Genomic DNA, 11536 nt, shown 5'->3' with positions numbered 1-11536 from the left:
GAGAAAGAGGTCATTGTGGGGAGCTGGGCTGTGGTTGAGGTCTGAGGGGACTTGGGAAGGCTGAGCTGGAGTCAGGCCATGGAAGTGGACAAGAAGAGGTGGCATCACAAGAAGGGGGAGGCTGGGAAAACATTGCATGGGGCTGGCTGGGATTGGCTGACTGGAGATGTGTTGGAGGCCATGGAGACATAGTTCACAAGATCACAAACTCTTGCACTGCAGCAGCATTTATTGAAACACAGATTGAGACAACCCAGAAGGCAAGGCACCCACAGACAGTCATAACCAAGGGGGAGACCCAGAAGTGGCCAAACCTTCTCCATCCCACCAGCTTTGCATTGGCCAGAGCCCTCCTGCACCCTGCCGCAGGAGCAGCCGTGGCTTCCATAAGTTTTCTTTGAAATGTAAGAAAATGTAAGGTGCATTGAATAGCAAGACTTGTCTGAAGTCCCTTAACCAGGGGCCTGTAAGCCAAAGGATTCCCCACCATAAAGGACCTCTGGACAGGGAGGTCACATCAGGAGTTGAGCTGGAACAGGTCATCCAGAAGAAGGAAGTCAGTCATGGAGACAAGCAAAACATATGGTATAAACGGGCAAGTGCTTCCTGCAGAGATAACCCTTCTCAGCCAGGAGAAAGGAGTTTACAGGGGAGGGAGTTTCTCTCTGATTCTCAGGTTGTGGGAGACCTGGCTAGATGGTTGGTCTTATTCCCTGTCCCAGGGGAAGGCCAAGCTTCCATGAAGTCTGTCCACCCTGGGTGACCGGTGGTGTCCCAGAGGGCTTGGGAAATAATACAAACTGGCCACTGAGAATTTATCGGAGGGACACATTGAGGATGAGACACTTCCCACCCCCAAGGAACTTCCTGCCTGATCCAGGCTCCCAGCATACCCATTGACACTCCTGGCCAGGAGTCATAAGAATAGAGGAGATGCTCAGAGTTCCAGACACTGGGTAGTGGGAGGGCGATGTGTGTGTGTGCGTGTGTGTGTGAGTTAAGTTGGAGTTAAGCACAAATCTGGGAATGACCAAAAGGAGAACTAGGACACAACTCCCTAAAGTGAGAAGGTAGAGGATCGTGGGCCGGGGGTCTTTCCCTCTGAAAGCACGAATGGGAGGTTCGAGAAGCAAGCACACCTTTTCCATTCACACGTCATTCAGTGCCAGACCTACGCGAGCAGGTGGGCCCTTGGCGGGAGACCCCTCCCCTACGCAAAGCGGACGGACCGGCTGCTCCCGCAGCTGAAGCTGGAGACGCGGGGCTGGCAGGGGGTGCAGGAGTCTGGGGCCATCACCATGATGCTGCCCCCAGTGGCTGAGGGTCCAGAGGTGATCTGGCGGCCTGGGGTGGTGCTACACGTGAGGCCCCCGCAGCTGATCCCGCCACGGGAACTGCTGACACCTGTGGGCAGGGAGGAAAACACTGAGGGTGAGTGGCCGGCTGTGATCGCGCCATCCCCATGGCAGCCCCAAGCTGCATTCATCTTGGGAAATCAGTCCACGCAGACCCCCGTTTGGGGTTTAGAGAAAGAAGGAAGTGAGAACCTCTGGACCTAGAGGGGCACAGCTGCCATGTCCATGTGGCCTGCAGTTCATCCTTCCCACTGTAAGGGGCGCTTGGTTCTACTTCTGTAACACCCTTAGCACGCCCCAGTGAGGAGCCAGGGAAGGAACGAAAGGCATCCCTCCCAGTTGGGGAACATTTGAGGTTCAGTGGGCTAGGCCACTGGCTTCCTCTTTGCCCATCCTCAAAGACGTTTTTCTAGGGAGATTTCAGGCAGATACTTACAGACATTCACGGAGCCCACACCTTCACACAGCCTGTGGGGAGAGAAAACTACATTAGCTCTGGACCCTGAGTGGGAATCCTTGAGCTGGATGGCTGCTTGCGGACACAGAGGGCTGTCCCGGGTCTAGATACTACCCTGCTGGGAGGCAGGAAGGGTTTTCCTGAAGGCTGAATTAAACGTCTGCTTTATTTCTTTAACTGTCCTTTAACCGTGGTGACAAGTCCTTTTGGTTTTCAGCAGAGGTCGGTGAGATTTTGAACCCCACCCCCTGCTTCCCATCTGCCTGTCCCAGGCCCACCCGAGATAGTGCTGTCAAGCTTGCAGAAAAGAGAGTCGAATCAAGGGCGCCAGTGCGTGTGTGAAAGGACTTTGTGGATAATGAAGGGCTAAATACACGAGATGTATGGTTATATTAACGCATAAGCCCGCATGGCAAGCTGGCTGCAGCCTCGGGTAGGAAAATATTCTTCAGGGTAGCAGGGCAGCTAGGAGAATGGACTCAGAAGAGCGCAAGTCCCAGCTCTTCCACTTAGGAGTGCGTGACTGCAGGATAGTCAGTCACATTTCTCTGATCCTTATTTCTTTTTCTTTGGATGGAAAATTCAAACTTCATTGGACTAAGGACTAAAATGAGCACTTAGCACAGACCTAGCACACAATGAGAATTGGACAGATTATCATTGAAGCTTGACTTGCGCTAGTACTGGTCAGAGACTTAGCTCCCTCTTGGGAGGACCCAGGGTGTGGAAGGACCACCTTCTATGCCCCACAAGGTCCTCCTTAGCCCCACCTGCTCTCCTCGCCCTCCAGCAGGCGCCTGTAGGTGGCGATCTCGATGTCCAGCCCCAGCTTGGAGTTCATCACCTCCTGGTACTCCTTGAGCAGGCAGGCCATGTCCTGCTTGGCCTTCTGCAGGGCGGCCTCCAGCTCTGCCAGCTTGCACTTGGCATCATTGAGGGCTGCCTCACCCTGCTGCTCCGCCTCGGCCACCGCAGCCTCCAGCTTGGTACGCTATGGGAGCAAAGATGTGAGGACAGGATGAGAGAAAGCACAATTTGGATTATCCAAGCTGATGGAGTTGTGGAATGGAAAGAAGGTTGTCAGAGATTACATGGCCGAGAAGTCAAAGGGCTGTGAATAGGAGGGAGGAGATGGGGGAGATTTTCACCCTCTTCTTAGTGATGGGCCCAGGGTGGCCAAGGAAGGGGCTAAATCTCTCCTTTGGAAGTCTGATAGGGCTTATCTGGCTTGAGTGCTGTGTGGTGTGGAAGAGCCCCTGCCCTCTCTGTGGGTCCCCGCCTTCTCACAGGTGCACTCTGAGGCCTCCTTGGGCAGAGGGTCTGGTGCTGCAGCCCTGTGCTGGGGATTTGCTCCCTCTCTGTACCATACCTGGCACTTGGCATTCTCGATCTCGGCCGTCAGCCTCTGGATCATGCGGTTCAGCTCGTTGATCTCCTCCTTGGTGCGACGCAGGGTCTCACCATGCCGGATCACCGTGGCTTTCATCTCCTCACACTGGGGAAAAAGGGAAATTCTCATTGGGCACAGGATGGGACACCCCACCCATGCAGGTCATCACAAGTGATTGTGCAGGTTGTGCAGTGTTCAGCCTGCACAACCACACATGGCAGCCCTGCTCCTGCCACCCCAACCTGCTGTCTACCCTTCCCTCACCCATCCCTAGGGAAGGACACTCCACAATTGTCTTAGGCATCAGAATCCCCAGACAAAAGAAGCCCCTTCTAATATATAGCTGGCATCCCTCCCACCACCATGTCTAGGGGGCAGGTGTCCTGGGTGCTCACCTTGCTGCGGTACCAGGACTCGGCCTCAGCCCGGCTGCGGCTGGCGATGTCGTCGTACTGAGCCTTGATTTCAGCCACAATGCAGTCCATGTTCAGGTCCCGGCTGTTGTCCATCTTGACGATGACCGAGGTGTCTGAGATGTGGGAGTGGAGAACGCGGATCTCCTGGCAGGGGGTCAATATCCAATGCATTTAGTTCTGGCGTCTGATCTGGGCCACGTGCTTCACCTCTTGGGGGAGAGCACAATCCCTGGAGGGGCGCTGGTCCTGAATGTCACGTGACTCCTGCTCCACATACTGCTCCCCCCTTCATTCACACAGAAGCACACTGCAAAGCAATAAAGCTGGAACAGGTCCTAGAGGACATCTTGGGACAGCCCTTGACTTAACAAATGGGGAAACCAAAGCCCAGAGGGTGGAAATGACTTAACCCAAAGTCACCCAGCTGGGGAGTTGGGATTTGAATGCCAGGACCAGTGATTAGTCCACTAATTATGACTCCTCCCTAAGTGGGAACCCATCCCCTGACCCCCACCACCCTCACAGATGCACTTTCATACCCATCTATAGACCAACACCTGCCCAACTCATACACACAGACCAGTGCACAGGAACTCACGCTCCCACACATGGGGGAGGTGCTCCCTGATACTGAGACCCCCCAGGCACAGGTAAACTCCATGGTCATGAAACATGTGTGCCTTCCTCTTGCATTAGCACAAACATGGTTTATGCACATGCATACATGTCTCTGACCTCCACATAGCATGTTCTAGACCACAGACCCCCCTGCATGAATGTGCATGATCTGTTCACACTGATATCATACATGTGCAAACATGCACACACATATGGCCCCTTGCCCCTCCCTCCACCTGCCTGACTGGGTGGCAGGGGCCCCTCACCTCCTCATAGAGCCGCCTCAGGAAGTTAGTCTCTTCCACCAGGGCCTCCACATTAGCCTCCAGGTCTGATTTCCGCAGGTAAGCGCAGTCCACGTCCTGATGGTGCATCGAAGAGGAGGGGCGGGTGTGAGAAGAGGTCCAAGCTGGGGTGACCACCCTGCACTGGAGGTTGCACAGATGGGTCCTCCCAATCCTGCCCCGTGACCAGCCCCCTCACCTTCTTCAGTACCACGAACTCGTTCTCCGCCGTGGCTCTCAGAGCTACCTCCTCTTCATATCTGGGTGTGGGAGAGAGAGGAGCTGGAGCTTAGCTGTTGGGAGCTGCACATCAACTCAGCTCCCGAGCAAGCTCTTCCGGGGGTCAAAAAGGGATTAACCTCCTTTAAAAGTGATCTGGTTCTCTCGATGACCTATTTTGTGCATTGTTCATGGGCTAGCCCTTGTCCCAGGCTGGCTTTATTCCACCCCAGTCCTTCTGCCTCTGGGATGAGATCAGGGAATGCACACTCTTTTCCCCCCAAGTCTCAAATCATCCTATGCATCCTAGATCCAAAAGGAGCTAGTACCATTGGCAGGGTGACCCAGGAGCCCATATCATAAAGTTAATCAGGGGAGGGGAGGGAACATATGTAGCTGTAGAATTCCATTGGGGTTCCTTTCCTCACCCCGCCAAAGCTGGTTCTAAGACTCCTGAGCCTCAAAGAGGGTAGAGTTGGAACCAGAGAATCCCAAGCAACCTAGGTCCCTACTGAACCCCCCCTCTAGGTCCCAGGCACCCTCCGTCAAGAATTTTAAGGAAGCTGCTCAAGAGGGCTGTGGACAGAAGCTCCCCAGCTGTCCCCCTGAGCTGCCCTGGTCCCTGCTGCACTCACTTCTTCTTGTAGCCCTCCAGCACCTCCTGCACATGGTTCAGCTCTGAGGCCAGCCTCCCGCTGTCGGCCTCCACGCACTCGGCCTCCCGCCTCAGCGTCTCGATGTAGCCATTGAACAGCGGCTCCAGGTTGCTCTCGCAGCACTTCCGGTTCTGGTAGAAATGCCACTTGGTCTCCAGTAGCTTGTTCTGCTGCTCCAGGAAGCGCACCTGCCACCCAGGTCGGGGAGAGTCAGAGGGAGCCCGGGGAAGCACCCATTTTCCCAGAGCTCTCTCTGCCCTTGGATGTTCCCCCAACAGTCAGTAACCAGCCAAGGAAGGGCTGAACCATGGCCGTGAGCATCTGGGGCTCAAGCAGTCATGCTGAGAGGGAAAGCACCCCAGGCTCAAAGCCAGAACTTTGGCTCCAGAGCCAGTTCTGCCACTCCAAGTGAGCAAGTTATTAAATCTCTTGGTGCTCAGTTCTCTCATTTCTCTAATGAGGATGATAATAGTACCTACCTTAGAATTGTGAAGATTAAACAAGCTAATACATGTAAAATGCTTAGAATAGTCCCTGACACATAGTTCATGCTCAATAAATTTTTCTATTATTATAATTACTAGTTGTTATTCATTTACTCATTTATGCAATAAATACTATTGTATAGTTACTACATGGTGAGTGGCCCTGTGCTAAGATACACACACACACACACACACAAATACAATTTCATTCAATTATCACAACACCATGGAGGGGAGTAGATAGAATTTCCCCCCTATTGCAGGTGGGGAAACAGACCCCAAGGTGTGAAATGACTAGCTCACTGCCACACCGCTGGTAAGGGATGGGGTTGGCATGTGATGTCCCCTGAGTCCCCATCCACTGCCATTGCCTGCCCACAGCAGTTTGTTTACCAGTGGCTCGTCTAGACTCTCAGTCTCGATTTGTTATTTGAAAAGTGAGGGTCACAATATCTACTCCCTTGGGTGATTTTGAGGATCAACTAAGAGCACTAAAGAGAGTGTTAACTGGAAGGTCACCCCTCCTTCCATAACCCCAGGCCCCCCGGGCTTGGGTCCTGTGTCTCTGCCAAGGTGAGGCTTGTGACACGGGAGGATCCAATGTGAAAGAAGGTGCGTCAGGTAATCAGGTGACCCCCAGCCTCCCGCCTCAGACCTGCTTGGCAGGGCTGTGTTTTCACACTCTTGGCTGTACCCCTAGACCTTCTCCCATTAGCCCAGCAGCCTCCCCTTCCATGTTCCCAGCCCTCAATCGATGAAGGCGGCTGGCCAATCTGGGTCGGATAACCCATCACACCTCCTCACTACTGCTGTCCTTGGGAGATGATAACAACAGCCAACATTGACTAAGTCCTTACTATGTGCCAGCACTTCTCATGCTTTAACTCATTAACCCTCCTGCCAAGCAGACGAGGCGGGTACAGTGGTTGCAAAGTTAAGCACCTGCCTGAGGTCTGGCACCGCTGAGCGGCAGAGCAGAGACAGGGAGGGACATGCCGTGGCTCCAAGAGAGCCCCTAACCACGTCAAGTGCTGCCCCTTCTTCCTGGGCTTGGGCTATGAATTCGAGGCCTTTCATTCTCCCGTTGCCTCCCCTTCTCCCAGTGCCCAGTCCAGTTTTTCAGACAGCTCTGATATTCCCCTGACTGTCTCGTTTCCCTCCGCAAGATCCCGGACTCCACTTCTGGACCATACCCAGCCCTCAATAAGCTTTGCTGGAATTAAATGCTGGGAAGTGATCCCTCTCCCTGTGTTGTCTGCTTTTCTCTCCTCTGCCTCTATCCTGGCTGCCGTCCTAACTCCCCAGTAGACGGGCCTTTCCTATGGCATGGCCGGGCCAGGGCCTTCCCTGCCTTCTGGGGCAGGACCATCACAGGCCACCCACCTTGTCGATGAAGGCGGCGAACTTGCTGTTGAGGCACTTGATCTGCTCCTTCTCCTCGTGCTTCACGCACTGCGCGCTGGGGTCGATCTCCAGGTTGAGGGGCGTGAGCAGGCTCTCGTTGACAGACACGCTGGTGATGGCGGGGGCGGTGGGGCCACACACGCCGCCGGAGCGGTAGCCGAAGCTGCGGCTGCATGAACCAGTACGGAAGGCCCCGACAGCCATGCGGGGCCCGCAGGAGCCCAGGTTACCGAGGCTGCGGCTGCTGAAGCCCGTCAGCCCCCGGTAGCAGGACACCCCTCGGTAGGGGGCGGCGCTGATGCAGCAGCGGTTGCCAGTTCTGGGGGCTACAGCCGAGCAGGAGCTGAAGTTCCGGGTGACTCCACATCCTGAACTGATCCTGTAGGAGCGGCACGACATCGTGTGGGTCTGAGTGGGGTCGGAGCAGCTGTTGAAGTGAGCGAGGGCTTCAGAGGGCTTGGCTTGGAAGCTTTCTGGCCTCCCTGATCCTCCCTGGTCCTTTTATGGATGGGGAGGCTGCATAAAAGGAGTGAAAAGCCATTTTATGTTGTTTATTAGCTTGGGGAGTTTGCCAGCTACTCCCCAAAGACTCATCTTAAAGGTGAGCTCAGCGGCGACTCTGGGGCTCCATAAAAGTATTGAAGATGTTATTAGGGACACTGTACGTTTGCACTTTTCATCTTCAAAGCTCGTTTACTTACATTAAGTAATTAATTTTCTTATAGTCTCCTGGTGTGATGGCCTCAACCCACACCTGGAGACAGATTTGAGCTACAGAACAGTCTGGGGGTGGCTGGGTTTAGGGTACAGGAGGGAGCTACTGTCTCAAGGGAGGAGTCCTGGGGTCCCAGGTTGGGAGAGACCACGAGAGGTCATTTCGTCTAGCCCCCTGGCTCCGCGCAGGACTCATTCTCAAGTGAATCATTGTGTTTCAGGGGCTGGTGGATCTGGGAAGTCCAAACCCACCCAGGCGGCCTTGCCCAGAAAGTGGTTCAGGGCCAGAGGGCCATTTTGACTGTGCCCCCCTCCAGCACAGAGGATGAGTAGACGGTTTCTTGGAACTTCTCTGCTCCGGAACTTTCATTTCTTACCCAGCAAAACTGCAAACCACTCAATTATCAGTGGCCACAATAATGGCCACTTGTGGGTAAAGGAGAAACTCCCCTTTAGACACTTTCTCCCACTTGGCCCAAAGGACTGGGGAAAGCAATCCTGGGAGAAGCTGGTTGCTATCAACCTTCTCCTTAAGAAGGAACGGGTCCTACAAGGCACTCTTTCTCCCAAGACCACCGGCCAAGGGAGGTGGTGTACCTGCTTGCCAGCCCCTGAGTTCTCACCCCCAGAGGAGTATTTTGAGACTGCACAGAGATGGGAGTGGAATAGTGGCTTTTCCTGCTCTGAGGATGCTGTATCTTTGGCTCCTGGGGGCTTGGGGAGCCTTGCTCCTTCTAACATTCCTGCTTCCCCGTGAGTCCATAGGGGACTTATTAGGTAATGGTTGCTATTATTTTAATGTTTATTGAGCATGAACCTTGGGGATGTGGTCTCTGCCCCCAGGGAGGTTAGCCAGACGCTGGAGGTGTTAGGAGCACAAGGAGGAAGAGCAGAAGAGCTTCCTTCGGGGGTTCTGGGTCCTCCTCTAGAACCAAACACGGTCCTTTTGCTGCCATTCCCCCTGAGTCCTCATTGAGAGGCCCTACATTCTCTCCTGGGTCTGCCCTTGTCTCCATGGCTCTCCTTGTCCCATCTCACATCTTTACTTGGGATCAGGCTGATCGATTTCTACCTCCATATCTCACACCCATTATTTAGGATACGGTAGAGAGACGTTCAGATCATATTCACCTATGGGGTTTAGCAACCTGTATAATGGAATCAAAGTTGGAAGATCTGGTTCAAGTGCCAGCTTGACCCTTCCTAGCTGTGTGACTTTGGAGGAAGTCCTTAACCTCTCTGAGCCTCTGTTTCCTTGACTGCAAAGTGGGATTCATCCTTACCTTTTAGGGTTGTTGGGAGAATTAAATGGGATAACACACGAGGAAGTCCTTTTGGAGATATAAAACTCTGTGTAAAGGAAAGGGACAATTGCTTCCCATCAGAAACATCTCCCTCACCCTGCATGCCCCTTTGCTCAGCAGGGAGTGGGTCTGATCCTTGCCCTGCCCACAGTCTTCACCTTCTCTGCACATTTATGACTTCTCTACCCATTCAAGCTGCTTTTTATGTTTTCTTTAACCTGATCTCACTCGTATAAAAATTTGAGGTGGAGTCTGGGTGTGGGGAGAGGAGGAGGCTAAATTGAGGGGGCACTGCAGATGATTTCCCCGGCCCTCTCCTCCATGGGGGCCCTGTTGGCCTGGGTCCAGGGATGTGTTCTGGTGCTTTGGGCAGTGAGTTCACTGACCCACTGACCTACAGCTGTGTACACCGAGAGTTGGTGTGTTCAGGCTACAAGAGATGTGGGGCCCTTTGAAAGTGGGGAGTGAGGGGGGTGAGGGTGGGGGATAGAGGAGGGGTGGGCCCATAAACCCTCACCTTCTCTACAGTTCCTGTTAGCTTCTGTTCTGTCCCAGTTGGTTGAAGATGATGGAAACTGAGGGATCTATTTCCGCCTCTCCTTTGAGGCAGGAGGGAGTAGAGACTTGTCCTGGAGGGAAGCTCCTGCGTCAGCTGCTCACCAACACCCCCAACACACACACACACACACACGCACACACACACACACACACATGCCTGGACATGCCACCCAAACCTCCACTCTGAAATGGGCAAGGGCGCTGAGGATGGGGAAGGGAGAGCCAGGGGATTCAGGAGACCTGGGGGAACCCCACTGTTTTTAGAAACAAGATACCCATCCAGGACCACTGAGGCTGTCCCTACACTGCACAAAGGTGTGAGCTCCCCTGTGGGGACCCTGGGAGTGAGGACGGGCCCAGCCAAGCGCAAGGAGGGGACGTGCTCAAGGGTGCTGGGTGAAGTGTGCGTCGCTGCAGGTGGCTGTGCTGAGCCAAGGACTGGGGGTGGGGGGTAGGGGGATGTTCAGGTCGGTTGTCCAGATGGAGCTTTGAGGTGGAGAAGCTGGGCTGAGAGCGAAGAGGGGAGGGAGGCTGATACCCCCTGAATGTGTTCCCAGGTCATCCAAGGAAGTTGGGAAACTCACAGACCAGGTCAGTCTGGACACAGCTGGAAGGTCTGTGTAGACCAGGGAACTGGGGCTCTGCAGGATGACTCTATCCAGGGGAGGGCACAGATCCCACGGCCACATGCCTGCTTCTACCTGTCACCCGCCACCTCGTTCCCTGGCCTCCTCCTCGTTTACTGCCCACCTGTGCTCTATTCACTTCCCTCACCCCCTCTCCCCACTCCCAAGCCGCCTCCTTGGTCACACCTTGGCTGAAATAGCCCAGAATGTCCACCACCTCCAGGAAGCATTTGCGAACTAATCAGAGGGAAGCTGTGATTTCTCTTCTCTTTCTCAGCAGGTAGGCCATAAAAGGCCCTCTCCCCGGTAACCCCAATTATCCCCTTCCACACCCTCATATTCTGGATGCTGTCATTCACCACCCTCTTTGGTCCTGTCCTCTCCCATCCTACATCTTCTGACTGCCACGCCCAGTTTCGGGAATGCCTGCTCAAGGATCCAGGTCCCTCCTATAATTTAAAATGCTCCTGAGAGGTCGCTTCTTCCAGGAAGTCTTCAAGAGCTAGTTGGGTGAGAGAGGTACTCTATCCCACCCTGGAGCCCCAGGCATCTTCTAAAGGCACTCCGAACCTGATCCCCAGAGCACAGCTGGAGATTCCCCAGTGGCCTCGTCACTCCCATCTCGGACTCACCTGCCTCTGATCCATCCCCATTTTTCCCGAGCTGGGATGCTTGTCAGGATAACATGGATTCTCCCCCAGACCATGGGCTCCCTGCCTCCCTTCCCTTTTGCTCTTTCCACTGTGCTTAAGGTTCCCTTGCTTCCAGGAAGACTTTCTGGATTTTTCAAGATGTACGGGAATGCTGATGCCTTCTTAGTTCTGCCTGTCTGTCCTTAGGGCTGCAGGTTGACCATTCCAGTTTTGCATGTGTATCTGCCTGGGCTCTTGGGGACTGTCTCACTGTCCTTCCTGGTTGTCTGCTTCTCCCGTGTCAACCCTGACAAGCTCCCCATGGACAAGGCCTGTCCTGAGCACACAGTTGAGGAGCAATGTGCTTTGACTCTGCTGGTCTTCTCCCACGCTTTTATTACGCATCCACATTTACTCT

The 11536-nt window shown here is 54.1% G+C and overlaps 1 protein-coding gene across 2 annotated transcripts; it reads right to left on the bottom strand.

Annotated features, from left to right (window-relative positions):
• Window positions 1–1137: 1137 nt before the first annotated feature.
• On the bottom strand, window positions 1138–7683 carry LOC119541756 (keratin, type II cuticular Hb5). 2 transcript variants are annotated; one of them, XM_037845975.1, is made up of 9 exons: window positions 7264–7683; window positions 5375–5583; window positions 4720–4780; window positions 4503–4598; window positions 3598–3762; window positions 3182–3307; window positions 2583–2803; window positions 1788–1823; window positions 1138–1397 (listed from the first exon to the last, which is right to left on the bottom strand). In XM_037845975.1, the coding sequence occupies exons 1-9, from the start codon at window positions 7681–7683 to the stop codon at window positions 1211–1213; spliced, it is 1521 nt and encodes a 506-aa protein (XP_037701903.1). In that variant the 3' UTR covers window positions 1138–1210. The 2 variants fall into 2 exon arrangements, with proteins under 2 accessions (XP_037701903.1, XP_037701902.1); XM_037845974.1 differs by having other exon boundaries at window positions 1138–1404; window positions 1792–1823.
• Between the last annotated feature and the right edge of the window lie 3853 nt (window positions 7684–11536).

Source organism: Choloepus didactylus, chromosome 8 (genome assembly GCF_015220235.1).
Source record: "Choloepus didactylus isolate mChoDid1 chromosome 8, mChoDid1.pri, whole genome shotgun sequence".
Classification (NCBI taxonomy): Eukaryota; Metazoa; Chordata; class Mammalia; order Pilosa; family Megalonychidae; genus Choloepus; species Choloepus didactylus.
Note: the sequence above shows the minus strand (reverse complement) of the source record. Positions and strands in the feature narration are given on the sequence as shown.